This window comes from Centroberyx gerrardi, chromosome 24 (assembly GCF_048128805.1).
Source record: "Centroberyx gerrardi isolate f3 chromosome 24, fCenGer3.hap1.cur.20231027, whole genome shotgun sequence".
NCBI lineage: Eukaryota > Metazoa > Chordata > Actinopteri > Beryciformes > Berycidae > Centroberyx > Centroberyx gerrardi.
In genome coordinates, this window is record NC_136020.1 from 7,673,778 (window position 1) to 7,699,858 (window position 26,081).

The window sequence follows — 26,081 nt, forward strand, 5'->3', positions numbered from 1 at the left end:
GAGTTTTGGCCTGAAATTGCAGCGCAATTATCAACGTAATTTAGAATTTTGAAAATGCCAGAATGGAGTGGTGAGATGCATCATTCCCCCAGAGTTCCGTTAAAATCCAATCAGTGGTGTTTCAGATATTGCATGTGACACATGGATGAACGAACAAAGGATAGGCCCAAGGGGAGGCGCTCCCCTTGGGCCTATCCTTTGTTCGTTCATCTGATCAATGTGATTTTGAAAACACCATAACACAGTAGTGAGATGCATCATTCCCCAAGGTTTCGTCAAAATCTGACCAGCCGTGTCTGAGATGATGGACGAACAAACAAACCAATTAACGAATGAATGGAAGGAGACCGGTTCCATAGCCAATCAAGTGAGAGGTAGCAAGTAGCAGAGTGGGGGCAAAAATGACGCATGGCTTGCAGTTACTGAGTTTCCTTGATCCATCACATCATCCCTTCTTTCCGATTGCGATAAGCGCTGAGAATCAACTTTAACCTGACAGCCACGGTCCGACATCAGTGAGATCCAGCGCGACGACTGCCTAGTGCCTACACCGTCTGAATATCAATGGATCCCTTCTGCTGATCTACAAGATAGGCCGCTGCCACTGGTTGTTGCTTCAAGTAGCGCTGGCTAAAACAGAAGAGAAGGGGTTGGGAGGGGTTAGCAGTGACAAATATGCTGACGATGTAGCTCTTGCCAATGATGTAGCTCTCAGGGATGAAGTATAGGACCGTCAGAGGATGGGATCACCCTATACAGGCCTATGTGTGTGTGTGTGTGTGTGTGGGTTTGTGTGAGACAAAGAAAAAAGAAAAAGAGATGGATGGAAACGATCATTACAATTCTACTCCTGAGTGTCATGCGGTCGTAAATCATTCCCACTCTGATCGGCTACTGGGTCACTTAGTGGCTGAGCATGGAGTCTGAGAAGAAATGACATAATGTCAATAGCTGGATGAGTCTCTAGTGAGGTGATCACCAGTGAGGTAGGGCTGCTTTTATTACTAGCCATGATTCACTACTCTACTATCTCCGTCTCTCTCTCTCTCTCTCTCTCTCACTAGCAAAACCAGCTAATCTTCAGCCGTCTTAAATCAAGCCAATCTTAAGTCACATAGCCAATACCTACTTGTTTATTCATAATGAGGACCATTTATGACAGATTCTTTTTTACCACTGTGCTGATACAGCGGATACTTGCGGCTCTATCTGACCTAATAAACTGCAACCTCATTTTCTTTTGTCCACCCCAATATTCTTAAAGTAGAGGACTTGAAAGCTGTCAAGGCCCCATATATCATTTATATCATATTTATCATAAGAAATATTAGCTAAGACAGATGAAAACCAGCGTACTCTATATGGAGCATCTATTCATTTCTAGCACAATGATACTGTCAGAGTCACTGGTAAGAAAACAAGGCATCAGTAAACATGTCATCCTCCAGGAATGACACTGTCGCCCTCATGGCCAATCAGCAAAAAACACCTCACCTAGTTTTGACCTGTGATTGCGGCGGCCCCCTTGGGCCAATCAGTGTCATTTTGAAAATGCTGTAATACAGCGGTGAGATGCATCATTTTCCCAAGTTTTGTCAAAATCTGATCAGCATAGGCAGAGATTTTGCGAGGGACGGCCAGACAAACAAACAAAACCAATGTAGACCAATCCATTGTCCTCCTTATAATTTCATCCACAAAAACTACATTTTCTGCTTTGTATTCTGCCAAGCCACGCAATCACATATCTGTACCTGTCAAGTCCATATTGTTGGATAAATGAGATCATACTGCAGCAGCAAGCCAAGCAAAGGGTTACACAACAATTGCATCAATAACGAGTGGGTATTACCAGACTAGAGTCTATTGAAGTGAGTGGCTTGGCCGGTCTGTGCACCCCATTCCACTTTAAACTCTGGGATCTAATAGACTAGAGAGCTGTGGACGTGTGTCTGTGTGTGTGTGCGTGAGTGCGTGAGTGTGAGTGAGAGAGCACCAGCCGCGACTATCAGTTATGCTTTACTATTCGACATATGCTAACTGTGGCTGAAATTACACCGCAACAGGAGGATTGTTCATGGTAATGAGAGGGAGAAATCACAGCAGGAGCAACACAAGTCTCACATTCAGTACAGCTGCAGCACAGTTAATAAAGTACATCTACAGTACAGACTTTACCATAACACCGGTACACAAATACACCATTTTTTATTCCTTCTCCCTTTCCGTTGCTCACGCACACAAACACGTAACAGACACACACACACACACACACACACACACACACACACACACAGGGGCCCCTTGCTTTCGAAAGCTCACTCATCCTTTTAATCGGTGTGGAATCCATCAAAGTGGGTCAAACTCCCTTCCCCATCTGCCCCGGCCAGATTTTAAATGCACGAGGGCTGATTAAAAAAAGACCAAGAAAATAGGCCAAACGCCTCCAACACACACACACACTCACACACCATTCTGGAGACCAGAGCCAGGAAATAGATACAGAGGGGAGGACTGTGTGTTTGAGTGTGTGTGCGTGTGTGTTGGAGGGGGGGCATTTGTAAGCAATTACCGTGTGCCAGTGTAACAAACAAAAAGGTCAAGCGCTTCGACTTCAATCTGTCGGCCGTGTATCAATTTGCCGTGTTCGAGCTTGTTTGCATAAGGCCACCTTTTGTTGTTCCATCAACCATCGCTGAACACGTGAGGGAGGGAGGGTGGGGCCGGTGTGTGTGTGTGTGTGTGTGTGTGTCTGTCTGTGTGTGTGTGTGTGTGTGTGTGTGTGTCTGTCTGTGTGTGTGGGGGGTGTGTGCTGGACAAGACAGCTGGGGGGATAAGCTTGCTCTCACAGCTGGGTGTATTTCTATGTGGTTGTGTGTGTTTGAGTGTGAGCGTACATGTATGTGTGCCTACTGTATGTGTGTGTGAAAGCTCTGGTATGTACACAAGTGTGTGTGTGTGTGTTCACATGCCTGAGTGTGTGTGCCTACTGTATGTTTCTTTGCGCTCGTGCGCGTTCTCACGTATAATTACATGTTGGCCTGGTTGCGTCTGCACACACGTTCATGCGCGCTGCTCAAATCAGAGCAGAAATAGTCCCGCTAACCCGGCGGAAGCACACCATGTGATCATCTGTCGCTCTTTTCCTCCAGATCTCCACATCAGCCGGCACCGCGGTCCCTTGTGTCATGCGATGGCCGCCGATGCCGACCTCGAGGATCCGCTCTGTTACATGCGCAAAGATCATCAAAGGGGCGTGACCCTAACCCATTTAGCCTACTATCGTCATGTGGCTGCACAAATGGGGATTTCCAAGATTAAGCGTTGACATACAGTAGATAGTAACGGGCACTAATACAGTAAGTCGAGCACAGAGTACCGGAAATGCATCCATTGTCATGCCAGTTTTATATCACAGGCCAAGGGGACAGAAAAAGAAATGACGTTATAAGCAAAGGCAACAAAATGTAGGTCCAATCTGTGAGGGAATGAGCAGTGTGGTAGACTGCGTCCTCTGGGTATATACTGGAAGCTAAGGCATCGCTATGACAAGTCACCCCTGGGTGGTGAAAAAAAATAGGTGCGACTTGTCATTCACACTGTTGTCTGGTGTCATTTGATGAGTCATGCTGTCTGTCAGGCCTTCCTTGCTGCATAAGCTTAAGTGGGGCTTGTGTGTGTGTGTGTGTGTGCAGGAGTCAGCATCGATGTATGCATATGAAGATGAAGCGCTGACTAACTTGGAGGCACGCTGCCATGCCTGCACTCCGCCGGAGGTGAGCGCCAGGGCAAAATGAGAAGTAGCATTTTTTAATGAGCATGCGCAGACGTGTCATCCGTCTTTCCCGTCGAGCTCTGAATGAAAACTCTCAGTCAGACTGTCAAGTCAGACCGGGGAGCCGAAACGAGCCATGGCGTTAACGGTTTGATCACGCAGAAGGGCAGCGGCCTTGCTTACAAACACAGCACCGATGACAGATGCTTAAAGACGGAGGCTGACGGACCGACCCGACCCTAAATGGCAGCTCTTTAGCCGAGTTCCCTTTCCAAATGCCGGTTCACTGCAGAAGAGCGGATCGCTTTGAGAAACAGCTCATTTCCTTCCTCGCCACTTTAGCAGCCACAGCGCTCAATTTGTATAAAAGGGCTGGAGGGATGGGAAAAGTGTAGCTGACAATCTGTCTGAAAGTTAGCTGCCAACTTTGGTGCGACCCCTTTTGCCTGAGTGCTGATTAGATTGGGTAGTCAGCATTACCTAATTCTGGTTATCCAATTTCTTTTAATTAGCTGGATATGCCTCTCGCTGTAGCAGGGAGGCTGCACAACCGGCTGTTTGTTTTAGCCGCGAAATGTTTTAGCCTGAAAATGGATCCACAGCAGGAATAATGCAGAGTGAGATAGAGGGAGACAGAGAGAGAGAGAGAGAGACAGAGAGAGAGAGAGAGAGAGAGAGAGAGAGAGAGAGAGAGAGAGAGAGAGAGAGAGACCTTTAGGGCAAAGACATTGTAGTACAAGAGACTAATCACATGCAGTGCTAATTTGACAAGCAAGGACAACTACTGGGCAACAATTATATCTCATTTTTCAGGTAGCTCACCTTTGACAAACTGTTTGCCAGTATTATGTTAATAACAATGGGATGGCAAACACAAGGACAGGAACAAGGCAGCAAATAGTCTAACAAAGGGAAAATCCACAATAAAACTGAAATTGAATGTAGTTTCTTTGATTCTGGACCAATTAATTACTATTTGTAAGGATGGAAAATATCCCCAAAGACAGCTATTAAAAGAATCAAGACAGTTTTGTGATATCAACAAGCGACACAGTCTGACCGTGTGGGAGGCTGACTAGTGGATTCTGCTTGTTTGAGCTCTTACACTCAAGTGAGCTTATTTCATAACAGCGCAGACCCCCAAAACCGCATCCATCTCACTGGAAAATCACCAACGGAGCAGACATATTGTCCGCACTGTTGGCCTCCAATTCATTCTCAATGGAACAGCTCTGAAAAGCGCCGCTTGACGACATTACGTTGACATTTTCTGCTTTAAAGTTACTAGCTGTGGTGTCCGACATATCTCACAGAGCTTATTTCATGTTCCCCGCATCAGCACTTGTCTCGCATCAAAGAGGCCCATGACTAACAGTCTGCTGTGAAGCCACTAATATGGTCCAGTGGGTTCACAGCACCGCCAGTGGACCTCGTCCCATTGAAGGAATCTCACTGGGCGTCACTCCAATATCAACAAATACACATAAACACAGGCAGACAAAACCTACCAACACTGGCCTCATTGCATTCAGAGCCAATGACAAGGCGAAGGAATTGTATCAGTATAATCACAGGATTTTTTTTGTGTCTCAGTCAATTTTTGTGTCATCTATCATTCTCTGACCAATGGTTAATTACAAAACTACAGTTGGGCAAAGAGGGAAGTGCCATTTTCTTCTCATCAGGTCTGCAGTCTATGTGCCTGTGCCACTTCAACTGCCTCTAAACGTCTTTAAGGAGACATAGGTTGAGTCTGGGAATGCGATTGAGTGCAGATACAGTATGTGTCAAGATACAGAGCTAAATGACAAAGCAAACTCTCATATTGACTTGTGGATATACTGTATGTTTGCATCTAGCTGGGAATACTAAAAGAATTGTGTAACTCCATCACCCTGATAGAGCCGCCGAGGCTTCAACCGGCACCTACTTTGCAATTTAATTCAACTTGCCCCGGCCGATTTATAATTGCAAACTAGGGAGACCATTCCGAGAAAATAATGAATATCATTAGGAGCCGATAAACAATCTGAGAAGAACCTTGTTCAAATACCCCTAACATCCTTGTTTTGTTATACTGTTAAAGAGAAAGCACTTATCTGGAGCGGTGCATGCTTTTACCTACCCAAGCATGTCAGGTCTGATATTACCTCAAGGACAGAAGTAAAAGAGGTGGGATTTAGGTGTATAAGTTCCCTTCAACTCCTTTTTATCGGGCTTTTCGGGGACTGTAATCTACGAGCTGGGACGCCTTTGATTCTGCGATATCAGAGGGAGTCTTCCAGAAGGTAGAAGCCCTCAGGGAGCCTTTCTTTGCTAATGATTTGACATGAAGAGCCAAAGCCGAGGTTAGTGAGGCCCCAGACAAACGCTGTTAAGGGGAAATTCTTCAGATGTGAAAGTAACAGTGGCTGAGGGGTTAGAGGGCAGATGAACAAGATATTGGATGTCGTGATTTAAGAGAGAGAGAGAGAGAGAGAGAGAGATAATAATACTGGGCTTTATGTGGGCTTTTGTGCCCCCTGGTCTTTCTTTGTGGTTTACACCGTAACAGCACTGCAATACCAAGACAAATATGAAAAGATGGCATGATTCTACCCTGGTCAATGAACAGTATGTTTATCCTAGAGGTGACGAGGTAGGCACAGAAAAGTGTGTGTATCTCTAAACTGCTAGTCACAATAGCAAGACATGACTGCAGGAAAATGAAGGAAAAGGTAGCTGTTTGAAAAATTTGAACTTCAATACCCAGAAATCATGTGACATTATGTCAGTAAACTCCATACTGCACACTCATGTTTACCAACCTGACTGATCTGTGATGGTTATACCAAAGAGACAAGAGAGGCAAAAGATCTAATGTTCGGCTTACTGCTGACTCACTGCTGTTTAGGAGACAGTTTGGATTTCACTCTTAAGCTCTGATTTGTCACTGCCTGTAGGTGGAGAAGTGTCCATAATAAGGCAACTCTACATGGTCTCAATTAGTGCGAATGGGACACTCTTCTCTACTGCAGCCCCCACTTTGTGATTTAGGCTGATGAGACAGGTGTATTTCTACATAAAAATCCTGCCTATAGTGCAGCTTTAAAAAACACAGCTCTCATTAGCACTTCAGCTCACTTGAAAAGCACCATGTGGGAGTTCCCCCCCCCCCCCCCCAAACCACCGTCCCCGTCAGCGTCAGTAAAGCAGTGGCTTATGAAAACATGCTGACTGCACCTGGAAGCGAAATTTCAACCATCATCACCTTTTTCTCCCCTTGCACACCACGAGCGCAACAAAAGTGAGTGGCAGCTTCTCGAAGGCTGCTGCGAGGAATGAAGAAATCACAGGGAAGGATTCTCACTCTCACAAACATTTCCTTCCCTCCTTCTCTCCTTCCACAGTAAAACAGAGAGAGCTGGCTTAGTTACAAGAAACACGCTCGATCAATATCCACTGACACTGCTTCATTGCCATGCATGGGCTTTGGACAGAGCTGAAATATGTGTACAGTAATCAATATAGGGCGCTGTGCACATCTGCCCTTAAAAACACATTGCTCTCTTGTAAAAACCGAGAGGATATAATAGAATCAGTGCCCAATTCAAATATTGAATATCGGGGATGAGATGCAGCGGGTGATGCATGAATAATTTCCCATCATTATACAGGAGCTAGATGATGAACTCTGGATTCCAGTTACTCCTGACTCCAGTCTCAGATGTTTTATTTAATAAGCTGGAGCATGAAACATAGGCATTCTTCTCCAAGAATGGATTGTAAGGAAAAATGGAGTCCCTATGGACAATATACTGAGTGTAGAGTGTGGGTGCTGCATACTGTACTGTACTCCTGAGGATTTACTGTAGTCCAGTCTGGCTACATGAAGTAATGCATAAACAGTAGGCGTGGACTGCAATACAATGCCTCAGAAAAATGATGATGGAGCTGATATGAAAGTGTGCAGGGGTCAGTCTACAAGACACACATATAGGGATACACCAATATTACGTGTGGACACTTCTGAATTTGCGACAATACCCCATCCATGCCGCACACACCAAGCTTTTTCAACACTAGCCGATTGTGCGCACCTCCAGCACCAAGACCACTCGCTGACCATTTGGAATTTACATAAGAGCAAAATAAACCATGCGATGTTATAAAAGAAACAACAGCGCAGCTCGCGACGGCAGCATCTCCTAAAAGAAGGTAGAAAGCCACACTTGCCTGGAATGTGTAAAACCTTGTCCCGTTTGGTGGGTGCACCTTTGGGGAGTTGGTCCCCGTACTCATGTCGGAGAAAATCATAATAATCCCTTTTGGGGAAGAGGGGGAGAAAAATCCAAAAGTGATCCGGTGTTTATCGGCCAAACGTAGCGCGCGCGTGTAGGAGAAACTCTAAAGCATCTGAAGGATCCCAGGCGGAGAGGAGACCTTGGAGCAGCCGCGGACACCGCGCTGCGCTCCCGGCATCGGATGGTAGAGCGCTCCGGTAAGACGCGCGACGCCAAAAAAAAAAAAAAAAAAAAAAAAAAAGAAAAGATAACAACAATAACGCAAAGGAACAACTACAATTGTCTGGTTTCTCTCTCCCGGATGGTTATTCTCTCTGTCTTCTTATCGGCTGGCCTGGAGAGGGGAACCCGGGGAGAGACAGCGGCTCCATGGTCGCCTCACGCCCGCTGCAGGCTGCTCTGACAGCGGCTCGGATGGCTCCGTCTGTGCGCAGCGATTATCGCCTCCCTCCTCCGCTGGCTTCACCAATAATCAGTCAGAGCATCACAGCCCCGGCACAGCCAACACCATATTGGGTGCCTCAGCGGCAGAGGCACCCTGGCTCTGCGTGTACACTGCAAGAAATATCCATCTGAACAAAGTCTTTTAGTCTCATGCTCACTTAAATCTTCTTCTTGAAGCAAGTGAAAACAAAATAGATAAATTGGGTGTGATAATTCCACTTGTTTCTAATGCAGGGTCAATTGTTTCAAGTGTGAATGTCTTGACACAAAGCACCAGAAGGCAGATCAATCCACTGTTATAAAAAAAAAAATTAACACTTGATTCAAGCAAATTCTTGATATAAAATGATTTGCATCTTAAACAAGTAAGATTACCTCACCCCCATTGATTCACTTGTTTTAAGAGATTTAGAGAGAAACTGAAACACTATACTGGATTAAATGGCTTGTTATGATGGCTGTTTCTTGCAGTGTGTGTATTGATTGAAGGGAGAGAAGGATGCTTGCATACCTTAACGTTGCCAATTTTCTCTCTGGAATAGGATGAGAGGTTATCACTGTCTAAAAAAATATGTGAGACGGCCTTGTCTGTTCTCTCAAAGGGAAGAAGACGATATTATTCTGGTATTTGATGTGCAAAATTCACTGCTCTTGGCAGTTAAAAAAGGAAAAATGCAAACTACACGAGTCCGTTGCAGAGACAAATATGAAAACAAAATGAAAGACATTTGAATGAAAGATACACATTTTAACAAGGAGAAGAGAAGTTTCACAGTAATAACTAGGGTTAGAGCCAGTATTGGAATTTTATTAAAAATCAGATATGGTCCAGTCAGTTTCCTCCACCTATGATGGATATGATGCAGTTTGTTTGATTACATATTTATTATGTAATTGATCAATACTACACTGCTTGTGGGAAGCCCTTAACCTGAATTGATTCTAATGCACATTTTGGTCTTAATGCTTAATAGTTAGTCTCTTATAGACAGGTAGCACCCTCCTTTAAAGCATCATAAGTGCATGTGTGCATCAGTGTTTGTGTGTATGTGTGTGTAAGCATGAACTCCCCTTCAAAAAAAAAACCTGGGGTCACGAACTCAGCACTACTGAGCTTATTGCTTACTTTAGAAGACGCAAAATAAAATGTTCCCGTTCAGTCATTTCACACAACAAGCAGGCTTTCTAGAAAATGGAGAAGCGCCGTCGCTCCTTTTCACTCAGCCATCTCAAGCCAGCATCCATTATCGAGCCGTCTCTGAAACATTTCCATCCCCTTTCACCGGATCCTGCTTTAGAACCATTTCCAGAGAACTGCCATGTTCCCATGCCGTATATTGATTTTTTTTTCTTTGTGATGCACTTTGAGTTCTCCATAAAATAGAACTGCTTCGACCAATTTAAGATGAACGCATTGACCAGGGGCAGTTTTTATCGGCAATTTTATATGAAGCGAAGCGCTCCCGGTTTTACAGACTTCCAACGAGGAGGGACGTCTCTCCAGTTTTCATCCAATTTTCTCTCATCAAGTGGCCTTTTCATGAGAGTAATCCACATTTGCTGAATGGTTTAATCCAATTCTCAGCCCATGCCACCAGGAGTCAATTGAAAAGACTTGTACTATTAAAAATGAAATAGTTTTCTTTTCTTTGTCTTGTTAAACCGTGTGCTAGTATCCATATTAGCAACATTTAGGACCTTGATAAAGTGGACTGTTCTAATTGGATCCGAGATCAAAGTATTCAACAGTTCATTCAAAACTCAAATCTAGTTTAATCGCTGCTAGTGACAACCCAAGCAGTGCATGCTGCGGCCTGATTTTAGGATGTTCGACACAGTTCAGCGAGCTTGATTAAGTGGAGTGGGTTGGGATCGCTGCTGTAGCCTCGCACTCTTTGGAGGGATTTAGGTTCTGGAGGACTTCAAAGAATTTGCTCTTGACATAAAAGGTTAACAGTATTGCCAATTGCGGCACAGCAAATCCCGTTAACCAGCCTGACCTGAGGTTCAACTCCTGACCCAGGAGCATGCAACTGCATACTGAGCCAAAGCTATTGCAGACTGCTCCTCGGGCTCACTCTTCACACTGCACTGCAATATCACTTTGGGTCTGACCTCAAATGTGTGATAAGAAGGCGTCAAATGAGATGGTTTCACACATCAGGAATAATAAGATTGTGGTAATTACAGATGCAATGGTCTAGCTTTGGTTGTCAGCCTATAAAACCTAGAAGAAACACATCTTAATAGGGAGTCTATTGTGTCTTAATTACATTGAGATTCATAAGTACCCGAATTAAGCAGCAATGACTTCACATTAGACAGTAGTGGAAACTCGCAGTTGGCAAGGAACCCGTTTGGATGTTTCTGTTTTTTGTCACTCAGAGAGAGATGCATGCTGGGAAGTGGAAGCGATGTGCCCCGGTCTACGCAGGACGGTGCCAGGGGAGAGCTGGGCAGAGACACTCCAGATGGGGCCTGGAGTCCAGGCATGTGATTGGTTGATAAGACTTGGGCACAGCACAGTGGGACGTGTCCTGAGGGCAGCGGTGGCAGCCTCGGTCCCATCAACAGACATGCTCAGCCTTGTCTCTCATCATATATAACAGGAACACTCGCCATCACTTGTCTCAACCATTAGGGTTGTGTTATATGTAGTATATTTAAGAAAAAAAAATCAGTAATTAGATTCTAACCTTAAATCATACAATATGTTCACAGTGTCCAATTTGACAGACAGGCAGTGATAATGATATTCAGTTTAAAAAAAGAAAATTACTATAATCAAGTTTAGATTGGTACAAATTAGCGGTGCAGTGGGGGATCATTCTAGAAGAGGCTGAGTTTCAGAGGAATGATAAAAGCATAAGAGTCTGCCAGTGGGAGCCAAACTGCTTTTCTCTTCCCCCCTTTGAACGGCAGGCTTTGCTGCACACTGGGACGCGCTCCATTTTACTTTTCTGTTGCTCCGCGTCCTTTTCACCTGCTGTGGCTTTTGCTACAGAGGGCGAGCCGTGGACGTGCGGGGTCTTTGCAGTCAGGGGGCTACTAAGCCATCCGTCCTGTTCAGCGGTCACACACACAGGGACTCGCCTCTGCTCTGCAGAGCGCCGGACTCTGACGTCATCGTACAGATGTGCAGTGGGCATGGCTTAGGCTCCTGCGAGCTCATTGGCTGCAGCTCTCAATCCTCTTTGTGTTTTCTCCAGCTCTGATCAACACTATTCTTTTGTCTTTGGACGTCGCCAAAGCTGCCAAACCAGCGCAGACAGAGGTAGATTACATTTGAGTCATGAGACCAATACTATTGTGCTGTAAAAGAAAGGATTCATTAATATAAATTAACAGGTTATTGTTGTACAAATTAAATAATGAAAATGAAGTTTTGATCAAAGTAGGGTATTTAAAAAATAATATTTCTAATCAATTTTTCATCAAAGGACTGAAGCTGTGCTCATTAAACCAACACCTGAGTGAGTGTGTGTGCGTATGTGTGTGTGCGTATGTGTGTGTGTTCATGTGTTTTCACGCATGCCTGCATGTCTCCTCAAATGCATCCCTTGCTCTATTCAAATCCCTTAAGAAGAAATACACACTCAGACCTGTTTCATCAATCAAAGAGCTCAAACAGATTGATTTTTGGTTTTGAAAGCCCGTGTTTGATCGTTCTGCGGTCCTCATCTGCGAGGCCAGCTCCGGGCTTTGACACATATCAGATAGTAGCAGTGATACTAATACAAGTATTAGGATTTGAGAGGCATCTGCGTGTTACTATAGAGCGAAGCTAATATGCAATTAGGTAGGAATGTGTGACAATGCTTTGAGAAGTCTTGTTAAAGACAGATAAGAGTTCCTCATTAAATCCCCAGCTGTGGAGCGACCACCCATAAAACACACGAGCCAGCAGCAATAATGATGCGAGTATGAGAGTACTGTACTGTACTGCATGAGTACTGTCAGTGTTGTAGTAAACTATAGACATGTATGCAAGTCACACATTATCATTTACTCTGTGTGTGTATGCATGCTTACACATACCCTAAGCTCGCGATATAGCGTTTTGCTGCAAGCTTCTTTGGGCAAACAACCACTGCAAAGGAGCCGCAAACAAGGAACAGCAAACAGTGACATTCATTGCATACATATGAGGTTTTGCCTAATTCAAGTTGATCTGCAAAATGCTATAAAGAGGCAAAACCACCATGCAACAATGGTTTTGCCTGACATTAAAGAAACGGGGAGGCTTTTGTGGATTTGAACAAAACTCTTCCATGTTTAAGAAAAAATGCACATCATATTGCACCAATGTAACAACATCATTTGAACCAAGTCTTTTGGCAGTGAACACAACAGAATAGTCCAATTATTCGGTTACATAAAATACTCATACACAATCTCCCAAAGGGGACAACCGAGATGACAGAAAGCAATTATTCTGGGAACTACGCTAACATTTATGTGGGTGAGTGTCTGTCCTGTCATGCAATGGAAAAACACACATTTGAAACCCAAACTGTCAACAGGGATGAAGCTGGAGGGAAATATTTGATCCGAGGAGCGTTTTTTAAGCCGAACGTTACGCGGGACGAGAACCACGTCTTGAAAGCCATGCTTATTGCTTGTATGAATGTCGCGGCTGCTGGAAGAAGATTGTTCCTTCTGCTTGAATTTGCATGGTTGTTCTCATTTACAGGCTGCAGCAGCTTTGTATGTATGCAGTACTGATAACATAAAATTAGAGGGAATATTTAATCCATAGGCTTCCACAACAATAAATGTTTGTGAATATTCAGAAATTAGTTGGCGGGACCTGTTTCTATGGCATGTATCATTCAAAAGAACATCAATAAAGTAGCTAATGAATATACCTTATATGCACCGCACATAAGTAATATGCAAAGCAGCCAATGCTAATGAATGCATTGCACTTGAACCTATCAAGAGTTGCTATTACCGCAAATAGCACAGCTCCGGAGGCAACTCCTCCCTGCTTAGACTAGCTGCTGCGCTACACATTTGATATGCAGCACATGATAGATCGCTGTGGGACTGCAGGAGTGGGGACACTCAGGGGAGATAGAGGCATGTTAGCATTAGCATACTCTGTTGTCACTGTGCCTGGCACACAATGTCACACACACAGTCTTAACAAGCTGACTAGAGACGAGGCCCTTTAAGGCGCTGAGGCTGGCTTGTCACGTCGCACCTATATAGCGCTCCCCAAAGAGCTCAAGTGTCAGCTGAAGCAACTGGCAAATCTGCACTCTCTCATCCACTGGGTGTGAAGTGGAGAAGAGCCAGATTACAGGAGGAGACGGGGATCTATGAGTGTCAAGGATAGGCTCCCTTGGTATCACAATATGGCAAAGAAATAGGCCATTCTTTAAAGCCTACCTAGAACAAACCAATGAAGAACAGGGTTTTGGTGTTCGGATTTTAAAAATAATGCTCCAAAAATAAAGTTCTGTGAAGACACCTTATGGTTCTTCCTTATTCTCCAAGTATCTTCCTGTATGATAGGTTTGTCTCTAGCTGAAGGGCCCCTCCAGGCTGCAGCACTGCCACCTTCCATAATCAGACTTGTCACTGCCTAATTGGGCCTTTCCCTGCTGCCATACTCTGCACCAAACTCCACCGGCTGTTATCACCGTCAACAAGAAGTGTTATTTCAACCTATTTGTGGCTCCTTTTCTCTCAAATTAGTCCCTAAAGTACATTCTGTAACTGCTCAACCCCTATAATTAGAATACTAATTCCATTCAGCACCATAAAAAACACACTTGAGTCGTGCTTTTTTGCTCTGACAATTTGTGGACTGCACCCAAATGCTGTGAGTTTTCACCAAAATCCAGACAGACACCCAAATAGTGAGTCACTTGACTGGCTCGTTTCAGCCTCTGCTAGCTACGGTATCAAGCCGGCTTCCTCTATAACACACCCACAGGTTCCGCAGGTGTCAGTAAAGGTTCTGGGAGAGAAGAGGCTTCTGGGAAACGGAGGTCTGAAGCAGGGCGGCAGCCGAGGCATATTGATCGAGTCAACAGTCATGTGTGGGCAGGCAGCCGTAATGGACGTCACTCTGCTCCTGTCACCGCCGCAGCATTAGAGCTCCGTCGGCAAGGGTACAGTGTGTGTGTGTGTGTGTGTGTGTGTCCGAGCGTCCACGTGAATGTGCGTGACCTCATCCAGTCGATAGGATGTGACACAAGGAACAAACCGCTGGTGGAGGAGAAAAGGGAGGAGGGGCAGATCTTCAGCATACCTTTCAAGGGTAAAGCCACTCTGACAGCGATGTGGCAGCCATTTAAAATAGCTTCGCCTCATATTTGCATTCACAGCTTGGCAGGTGTCACAGACCGCTGCGAAAGAGAGAGCCGGATTCACGTCGCACAGCCACTTCTTCTGCGGTATTTGCGGAATCTAGTGTTTACATCTATGTGTATGTTGGCCGATAACTAATGTGACTCATATGCGCCAACCGGCAGGGATAAATTCCTGTCACATGTGAACGTGCTTGGCGATTTAAGTGATTCTTATTTTGATGTTTTTTTAAATACTGTGCGAGCAAGCCCATTTCTAAAAGTAGCCACTAATTCAAATTCAATTAAATGTACTTTTTGAATTAGTTATGTGCAGTAAGTTGCCACTTGTCTGCCTCTATTTTCCTCAATTAAACATGACTCCCATAATTACCAAGATAGTCCAGATCTATAATTAGTGTTGCTAATATTGCTTTCCAGTCATCACTGAAAATTAAAGTTCCAGCTCCCACAAGAATCTGCCTATGTATGCGTATGCGTTCGGAGAAAAAGCCGCTCCGCACCAGCAGTTATTGCTCCAATCTTTCTGACAAAGAAAATAATTAGCGGCAGATCTCTCAATTGCCCTCTCTTCCCCCCGCAGAGTCCTGCTGAGTTGAGAGAGAGAGGCGTGGAGTTGCCCCGGTGGGAGGCAGGATAGATATCAAAGCACCCGGGGGGGGGGGCGAGTCACAGCTACAGAACACACAGTCAATACAGTGGGAAGATGGGATAGGCGGCATGGGACCGGGATGGGAGAATAAGAAGGCAGGACACGAGGTGGAGGCATGGGGTGGATTTGGAGAGAAGCATCTTAGCATTGCATACTGTATAATATATATGCACATATAGGTTTGTGAAAGCACAGCTCAGCAGCACAGCGTAACACATGCATGTGCACGGTCACACACACTCACACACACACACATTAAAGCTGCACTAGGCAACTTCATACGCTGGCGGGTCCAAATGGCAGTGAGAGGTAACGGTTTGAATTTTGCAGACTTCAAAGCCCATAAATTATGTAAGGTGATGTCAGTGAACTGCACACAGCACGCTCATGTTTACCAGCCTGGTCAGTCTGTGATGCTTTATACCAAAGGGATGAGAGAGGTGAAAGGTCTAACGGTGGTGAGTCCAGTTTTCTCTGGACGGAGCGCTGCTCACTGCTGTTTAGGAGACAGTTTTCTGCTCTTAAAATCACTATGAAACAGCATTTTGAGAGCATCTTGCTTCCTTAATGTGATGTATTTCCGGTTAAAAGAGGATGTTGGGGCGAGACATAATGCAGGGAGGGATCATTCAAAAGTGTAAACCAATGGGAGATCAGTTAGGCAGTTTTATTTGATGGGAGGGTCGGAGGGGCGGGATTGTTTAAAAATCTGTGATACTGTTATTGGTTGGAATTGTTATGTATGCCTCCTGGTACACGATGAAGTCACCACTAAAGATTTTCAGTTTTCCAGGAAGTAATGAGATTTTGAAATAAAAAAAAAATATTTTTTTGTCAATTTTTTGGCATAAATTGTCAAATAGGTGTATGGTATGATAGTTAGAATGAGCTAAAAAGGTGAAAAAGTCATAATTTTTCATTTCAGTGTGACTTTAAGTTTTGATTCATTACTTCAGTGAATCAGTGAATCTATGGGGTCTCAACTCTATTGCAGCCCCAGTTTCTGATTTAGGCTGATAAGGAACACATATACATCTGTATTTTATGTTAAAATGTGGGCGTATATTTACATGTAAATCTCGCCTAGCTTTAAAGTAAACCCGCTTCCTCCACGGCTCTTTATCTTTCGTCTGTATCTCACTCTCTCCGACGCTCTGGCTGACATGCATCTTTCATGTTCTGGTCCTTTGAGTCCGTCTCTTATACTGACAACAAAGACAGCATGGTTTTTATCCAGCGCTGCCTTGTAGTCTTATGCGGTCATTCTGAAGCACTGATTCATCGAGTCGCTTTGGCTGCTGTGCGTTTTCTTCCTGTCCAAGGGTGGATGATGCAATCAAAGGGATCGTTATTCTGATTTTTGATCTGCAAGATTTCAAAAGCGGGTTGTGTAAGACATCCACAGTAGTTAAAGAAAAAAGAAAAAGAAGGAAGCTGATACATTTTAGTTTCAGAGGCAGAGCTATTGCTTAAGGTATTGCTTGTCACCCCCCGGGAAATTCCAAATACTCTTAACAGTCTAGGTGTTTTCACCCGAGCTACACAGGAAGCCGAAACACCCCTTGACATCCCCCCTTGGAAGTTAGTTTCAAAAGAGGAGGTTTTGGCAGTAGGTTGTCATTTGGAGAAAAAAAAAAATCCTATTCTACTGCATAGCTAAGATAAAGATAGTCTTCTTGACAGGGGGAAAACCCTGTAGAGTGCTTTTTCTGAGCTCTCTGGTGCAAGAAGGGGAGCAGAGGTTTCCACCCGTGGGTGACTGAGCTCTCCATCCCACTACTGTGATTCCTGACAGCGGATACCAGGGGAGAAGATCCTGCTTCCCTGACCTGGGGAACTCTGATCCTGGTGTGGCTCCCCATGCTGTACCTAACCCCAACTCCAGGACTCTTGATCCCCTTAAAGCCTCTACCTCTGCATGCAGGAAGGCTCTCTGATGAATGTCAAGGAGAATTCAAGGTAAAACCAATGACATTTATAATCTTAGAAATGGTGGATATACTGGACATTTGATGAATGCACAAATTGAGATATTGGGATCAACTATGAAGTTAAAAGCATTTTTAAACATCAGTATATCATTGTCAAATTAATTGTGATACCTTGGTATAATTACAGTAAACAAATGAGACCATGGTGGAGATGATTGGTAGCCTCTATCTCACACCAGTGGTATTGTTAGCTGGTGTTTGTCAAAATTAAGACCACATTTCCCATAACTTGCCCCATTTGCACTGTAAGAACAACGGTCCTCTTGCTGTTTTGTGCCATAAAGCAATCTTCCTTTGGGCTGTAAAGCAATCCGACACGGTGGCACACAGTGTAGAGTGCACACATTGCTGGTCTGTAAACTAACTCCATAATGTATGCTGGTACTTTGTGGAAATGCACCCACGAGAGCACTGGATAAAAGCAGAACACAAAACAAAAACAAACTGCCACCTTAATATTGAATAAGATGCAACATCATGTTTCACTGAGGGCAAAACCATATTTTGTTACGAGAGAGAAACAGTTCTTCAATATTAAAATACAAATGTTCCTCAGTGGGTCGGTCCCACCATACGTCACACTTACATTCATCCCTTCAAACACCACCGTCTGTCACAGTTATTTGTTTACTCATACATAAAATAACACAGACCGAGCCGATCCCAGAATGCACTTGGAGGGTTCATCAGGAAACTAATCAAAACCAGTGTGAGGAGAGGGCCGGAGGAATCCAGAAAGTAGGCTTTCAATCATCTCAGAGCAAACTAACACTGCATTACAAGCATATGGCTTTTGCCGGTCTCTGTCGTGTCTGCTGTCGTATAGTCAGCAGTTCCACAGAAACATGCTGATTCGGGCGTATGAGCTGTCAATCATTATTTTCAGTATAGTTATTCATGTGCATGCATTGACTGGCTATATCCAGAGGTGAAGTGTGGTATTTTCTACACTAGCATCTGTCAAAAGAATCACGTTTGGGGACAGTATTATACTTTAGTATTATAGATTAATATACTACCTTCTCCTCTTGGGCTGTACTCTACTCAAAAAAAGTGTTTTTCAGCACCAAATGGCATGTTTTTTTAAGCGGTATAATAAACACTCCTACATGAAGCGGCTATTTTGATGTTTCTGGATGATAAAAAAAGCCGATCCAAAAATCATACATAATGGCTGAGTCACGCATCTGCAGAGCTTCAACATGAAAACGCCCACGTCTCATTTTTGCTAGTTGGCTCTCCAGTCTTATTTGAAGGTCGTGCAGCTTTTTCTGGATTGGCCTGGTAACCACACATTGGAGAAGAAACTGGTGAATTCACTTCACTTAACTTTTTTTTTTTATTATTTCATCCAAAGTTTAACCTCACAAGGCAGTCACAGTCTCCAAGTTAGTTTGAGAGTACTTCTTCCTCGCTGTGAGGGTTGATGTTCAAAAGTTCAAAAAATCAGAAAAAGTTGATCCTTAAGGGGGATTTCTGTCAGCAAACAGCATCCACGGTTAAAACATAAAAAAGACCAAATCAAACATTACATCAGCCATGTAGAGTATCAGTTCCCCAGGAAAGCCCGAGGCCTGCAGTGCTGAGTGTTGTCAGTAGTAAAGTGGCCCTGGGTACCGCTGCATCCACAACCTCTCCTCAGCTTCTGAGGCTCAGCGCCGTCACCCTGCTGAGAATCGCAGGGAGCTCGACTGCAGCTTGACTCTTTCACCTCGCCGTGTGCCGACGCAGACTGGAAAAACCCCGACGGCGGCCTTTCGGATTCAACCTGAGCGGAGCTGTGAGCAGAGACAACATGGCAGCTTACGCTCCCTGTGGGGATCTGAGGGATGCTGCTGCAGTCCGACAGGCTGGAATTACACATCCCGGTAAACGGGCTACAATGTGATTGCTCATGTTTCCTTATCAACTGCAACAAATGAGCCAGCCACCGAGCTGCTATACCAGTCAAAATCACCAGTAACACCAATAACACAGTAAAAAAACCTACTCTAACACACGCTAACCTGCTGCCAACATCCAACATGCTCTATGACAGCTCTAGGAATATCTATAGTGATGTGGGTTGGCTGACAGGTTGACAGGAGTCATTTTGAAGGTCTAATGAGCACCGCCCCCTCCTCACATATCCACACACACACACAAACACACACACACAACCCTGTCAGCCCGCAGAGATCCGTGTGGGTGGCTGATGCCTCTTTAATGCAGGAGTGTCGAGCAGAATTAATACCATAGAGGAAGAGGGGGGGGGGGGGGGGGGGGGGGGGGGGGGGGGGGGTATTTCAAAAGTAAACAATTACAATACGACAGAGGATCTGAGGGTCTGTTAGTCACGGCCTTGGATGATTATTCATGTCAAGTGAGACACATCAAAGTCAAAACTCCAGCCCAAATCAAATCCCTGATGTTCTGCTCCATCTTGGTGAGGTGAACCTAGAAGAAGTCTCTCCCGAAGCTAAAAAAGAAGGAAAGTCAAGACTGTAATCTGTGATGTCATCAAGAGACCCTTTCTGAAACATTAGATTTATTATTAAACATGAGCAACAAGCCATTACCAACTTAATTTAGGGGGAAAAGCTCATGCAGTCATTCAGTACAGGAATTCAATTGCCAATGGGGAATATCATATGACCTTTGTTTTGGGACATTTTTAAAAATCTGATTCGGATTTGGTCCTGTGCTTATCAAAAGCCATTTTATAGCAATCATTTTTAACAAGTTAATGGGGTAATCCCATTATTTCAAAATTTGATGAGGAAAGAGTCCAACCTAAGGAACATGAAAAAGGAGTTTCTTTACTTTAGCAGAGGTCTAATCATGAGGGAGGGTGTCTAAGACGAGACCTTGCACAGCAGAAATGAAGTGGATATTGACACGATCAATCTTCCGCGAGCGTACGAACACATCTCTTTTTATTCAATGTGTGTGTGTGTGTGTCTCTTCCCCTCCCACCTTCTCCCCTGATTGTTTTTTACTTTATTTGCAAGTTCAGGCTCATCAGTCTTCCCCAGCAGCGCAAGAGGGGGGGAAGAACAATCTCATAACTTTCTCATTACCGCCCCCAGTCTCATGAAGAACACTGCTGCTGCTCACAGATAAAACAAACCTCGCTTTTGGGACTCAAAATGCCTTTTTCTGCCGCAGTTCTGCTCTCCGCCTCTGAAACTCATTAGGTAATCCAATAAAGGGCCAAAGGAAATAAGGTTAAAGTTCTGAGATAATGAAGAAAAGGCCTGAAACTGAGCACAAGTAATATTCTGGATGGCCCGAGTATTGGATGAGACCCAGTGTTGGAACAAAGATCATATGACTTCAGTATGAGAATAAATCCACAATATACAGCATAACAATGCGGCTAAATCTTGTTCAATTAAGTCTCCAAAAAAGTCTGGATTGATGAAACAATCATGCTGCGACATTACACATATTGCTGCAGAACAAAAACAGAAAGTTAGCAACTTGAGAAAGTTTGTGTGCAGCCCAATCCCCCCCCAAAACTCATTAACGCGGTGCAGAGACGGCCCGCTTCCCTAAAGGGCAAGCCATCATGGCAGGAGGTGACGGATGGAAATGAAAGCTGTCCCGCCTGTGTTTTACTGAGAGAACACACACCGTCCCCAAACACACCATCCATCCTGCCCCGATGTGGACACAGAGCACTACATCTTCTGGCCTGTCGCCGCGAACCAACAGAGACCTCCACTTGATCACACGCCTTAATTGGCCTCCTGACAGTGCACACACACACACACACACACACACACACACACACACACACACACACGGGGGCAAACACACACCAAACACCAACCTTCAGAAAACAAGCGGACACATGCACACCGGATGACTACCTGTCGAGACTCTGACACATCATCTTCCATTTCCCTTCTGCCAAAAAAGGGGAGTGTGGTAAATCTCAGCTGCCAAGGCCTAAAATAGCATTAGCACCATATCAGTGTGAGAGCGTCACTCACATGCAATACAGTCAAGTAACGTCCATCTGTGACACACCTTTGCGGCTTAGGAGCGGCAATTTCTGCAGGCGGTAAATATAGTGCTCCTAAATGGAGACGAATGGAGCAGAAAATCATCTGTTTTCATCTTATTGACACTGGCTGGCGCTTTTAACCTGATAAGGACCATGATGAAGTCTAAAGCACTCCTCTGACACTAATGACTTGTGATTTATAGCTTTGATTTGCCCTCGGCTGGAGAGCCAATTCATATTCCGCCGGTGGAGGTATCAAGAGGAATGGCCTCGGAAATTATCGCAGCTCCCTAAGCGAAACATCTCCTCGCCAAGATCAATGGGTCGGCCTAATCACTGCTTGAAAGATGTTGTAATATATTGGAAGAGATATGAGTAGAGCGCTATGTGCAGTAGTGAAGGTATAGGAAAGAGGAGGTGAGTAATGATGACTTAATGTTACAGGAGCTGGAAGAGTGTAGGTTTGGATTTATGGATACTGAATGGACTTCTTGTTCCATAACGCCATCTGCTGGGCAAAAGTGATTATTACTTACTTACAACAGTGGAAGTGCCCTTGCATGGATGTGTATGAGGCTTCTGTAAGGCTTTTGCTTCAACTGAAAGAGCTTAGATCACTGTCCGATATCAATAATCTAGATTCTTCTTCAGGTGAAAAGAGGTGAGGTAATCTGTGTCAATATAGATACATAACACTGATGATCTTCCATTCCATATTCAGCAACTGGCACAATCTGACATTATGCTTATGCTCAACCTAGTCTATATATTACATAATGAAATATAATCATTCTTCATGAGGTGAAATATTTATAATCATGTTTAAGATTATCTCTGTCAAATGTGTTGCTTAATTTGGCCACTAGATGGCAGAGTCACACAACAGGAGAAACACAATAACTGACTGCACTGAGTGATATACCAACAAACTCATTTCCTACAGTAGATACAGAGGCCATGTCAAAACAGAGCCAAACAGGACTCTGGTCTCCACATATATCCTGAGTATGTAGTGTGTAATTGGGTATCTAACATAAAATTCACGTTTCCTATTGATCAAACTGAGCAAATTGCTGGCTCCATCACTGTGACCCCAGATTCCCTGGAGGTGTTGATGGGGAGGATGTTAAGGAGGAAAACACGCAGTGTCGCGGACAACATGGACCACCTGTCATGTAATGCATTCAGGGACTGTGAGACCATTTTCAGTAATCAAATTGCTCTGCCCAGATGGTCCGCTGACCACTTTAGGAAACCCTTTTCACTGCAGTTAGATACTACAATGATTTTTCTCAGTCTAAACTCATTTCTCATTGTTACATGGTTGTTGTTGTTACAACTGTTATTGTATTTTTCATGTTTGCCAGTGGCAAAAAATAATTTCCCCTCTGGGATCAATAAAGCATTCACTTCAATTTCAGTTCCGCACACCTCATGTAAGATGGAGCCTGGGATCGCTACTTTTTGCACAATCCACATCTCAATTGTCTCAAAGAGAAGCAGGTGAGTTGGAGAAGGATTTTTAAGCTTTATCTACATCTCCTCCTTTGTGATTGGTCTAGATTTAATAAGGGAAATCAATAAGGGATAATGGCTTTTACCTGGATATACCTCATCAGCGTACTTCATGAAAAGAGAAGCGTCCCTAATATTTTGTACATTCAGTGTATATCTATCTTTTCTGCTGGACCTCAGGCTTGAGTTTCAGGCAGGAAATGATGCCGTCTGCGCGCATCTACTGAATATCCTCTACCATCATTAGAAACTAGCCATCAGGAGGCCTTGGTGTCAGCCATCAGAATGAAGTGTCCTCCCAGGAACTGAACCGCCCTGGAAAACACAATCCATATCGGCCGCTCTCCAGGAAGCAACACCCTATCAGAGAAGCAAATTACAGCGGCTAACACAATCGCTCACAGTGGGGCTGGGAGGAGCTGGATGCAGCTGGCACTTCCAATCATGAATGTACAACCCGGATCCGAATAAATCGGCGCTCTGATAATGGCCGGTCATTCTCTGACGTGGGCCGGGTGTGTGACGCATTTGCTGGGGTTTGTGTGTAGTCTATTATATATATCTATATAGTCTAGTCTGTATGTGTGTGTGTGTGTGGCTGTGTTATAGGTGGTGTTGTTGACATCATTTTTTAGTTGTGAGTGTGCGAAGGAAAAGTGACTCTAAACTCATCAGAGCTTCCACTGATAGATCCATTTTCATTGCTTACTTTCACTCCTCATCACTGTGTGTGTGGGTGTGTGTGTGTGTATGCGTTACACTGTGTGTGCATTTGTGAGTAAATGAGCAGGCGCGCAATCGAGGCGGTGAGTGATTGTATAAGTGAGAAGATAAGCGAGTGAATGGATGCATGTGTCTGTGTGCAAGTGTGTGTGCATAAGCGTGTGTGTATGCAACTCCCCTTTCTCTTCCACAACCGGGACCCTCTCTAATCTCGCTACACACTGCCTACTGCCACGAAGCATTCCAACACTTAGCATCCCTCATGGCTTATCTTGGACCAACACTGTCCTTGGCCCACTGACCACTGGCACTTGTTCAGTCAGAACAGAGGCGTCACTGTTGCTCCCTGGGCACTAATGAAGCAGGAAATAACCTTTAGCTGTGTGACATTTCACAGCCCCAGCTATTGTTTAGCATGGGGGAAATGTTCGGGAAAGGAGCGACAGTTGCTGCTCCTGTATTTCTCCAGCCAGATGTTAACCTCCTCCATCTTGGATTTACACAGCGTGCTTCATCTGGATCTGAACTGGGGCGGATCTGATGGATCTGATGATCTGAGTGATAGGTCTAGGAGAATAAAGTGGAACTATTATGAAACTATCTTACTTATTCCAATCATTCAGGTCTAGTCAATTCAACAAGTGGTTGCAACCAGACTTTTACTATGGTGGGTGTGAAAGCAATATCCAAAAAAAGGCAGAGGAGGAGGCAAACAGTGCAATGTAAACTGTATAATTTACACTACCAGTCAAAAGTTTGGACACACCTGATTGAATGTACTATGTTTTTCATTACCTTAAAGCCATTTTGATCTGAAGGCTTATGCGTAGATGCTTGAAATTTGTTTCTTAGACAAATATCAATAGTGAAGTTGATGCCTATGTATGAATTTCTTTATAAAGTCTTTGCCTTTCCATCAAGGCAAAGGGCGGCTACTTTAAAGAATTTAAAATATAAGATAGTTTTGATTTGTTTAGCACTTTTAGGTTTTTGGTCACTGCATAATTCCATTTGTGTTATTTCACAGTTTTGATGTCTTTACTATTATTCTAAAATGTGGAAAATACTAAAAATAATGAAAAATGCATGTGTCCAAACTTTTGACTTGTAGTGTATGTTGACGCAAATCTACGCTAAATGGGTTTTGACAGCAAGTCTTCATGTATTCAGTAGTGTATGGATTTGTGTAAATGTGGAAATAATACAGTGCAGTTCCTTTCACTGAACTGGCCGCTTCCTCCTCATCTTTTTCCGGATACTACCTGCCGTTACAGTCCAGGTTTATTTACCGCTGCGCGTCTTCGGCTGCATAAACAGGCCCGGACAGTAATAGCTCGGCTTGGTTTTGTTCCGCTTGGCTCAGTGGTGTTAAAAGGGTAAAACTGTACTTGATATTGGATGAGGAAGCGGAGCCCCCGTTCCCACCCCACTTCAAGCTAAGACAGTAATGAGATGCGGAGCCCGCTGCACTCCATTTCCCAAATTAAAGTGTCTCCACGGGGCTTCTGTTGGCTAGCTGCAAGAGCTACTGAGCAGCCTCAGCAAGGTGAGGCTTTAGTCTGATCATGTGCATGTGTTTTCATGGGTATGATGAGAGATAAGCACTGTCTGACTGTGTGTATGTGTGTGTGTGTGTGTGTGTGTGTGAAACAACACCTCTCACGAGCAAGGGATGGATGGACTGAGTAGCTTAGCCAAATCTGATGCAGTGAATCATTCAACGTAAGTGAATCATTTCACACCTTGCACCTTCTTTACTTTTTGGCCCTGCCTGCTCACCGTAGCGCCCACACACACACACACACACACACACATACACACACACACTTCTTATTCACCAGGTGTAAAACCGGAATGAATGGCACTTTTTCACGCCGTTGTTCTTTTGTAGAAGACATGAACCAAGCCACAGTGACATGCATGGCTTGAGGGGACGTTTTCTTCGTCAGGTCGGCGTTCCGAATACACAGCAATACATAGCTTTCTCTCCACTCTACATGAAAAAGGAAATGTATTTACCTGTGTAGCAAGGACGGAAACAAGGAAGAGGGTCATGAGCCAATGAGAAGAGGCAGCAAGAGAAGAGAGGAGGAGAGAGAAGAGCAGATTAAAGCAGGTACAATTGAAACTTTGCCTACAAATGAAACAAACCGTACTGACACTGACAAAAGCACTTAATTGAGGATGCTCCAGTGTTTTGAATGTGTGGGAAAACCAGCTGTTGTCGCTCGCGGAGCTGTGTAAACAGGCTCCGTCGACGCCCACGCGCTCATCTGCCGGGCGAGCTATAGGAGAGCATTGCTAAATACGCAAGGCCCGACCCCCCGCGCACACAGACATGAATGGAGGAAATCACGCGCGTGGAGTCGCCAACGTTCGCGAGCATC

The 26,081-nt window shown here is 44.4% G+C and overlaps 1 protein-coding gene across 4 annotated transcripts in view; it reads right to left on the reverse strand.

Moving 5' to 3' along the window:
* The window catches only part of ppfia2 (PTPRF interacting protein alpha 2), a 136,066-nt gene that overhangs the window by 82,417 nt on the left and 27,568 nt on the right, over positions 1 to 26,081 (reverse strand). For 2 of the 4 annotated variants that reach the window (XM_071905727.2, XM_071905726.2), the window contains exon 1: positions 7,991 to 8,071. The exons of the other annotated variants lie outside the window; for them this stretch is intronic. In XM_071905727.2, coding sequence (XP_071761828.1) covers positions 7,991 to 8,071 — 81 coding nt within the window. Of the gene's footprint in view, positions 1 to 7,990; positions 8,072 to 26,081 lie in introns of those variants that run through there. 4 annotated transcript variants of the gene reach the window in all.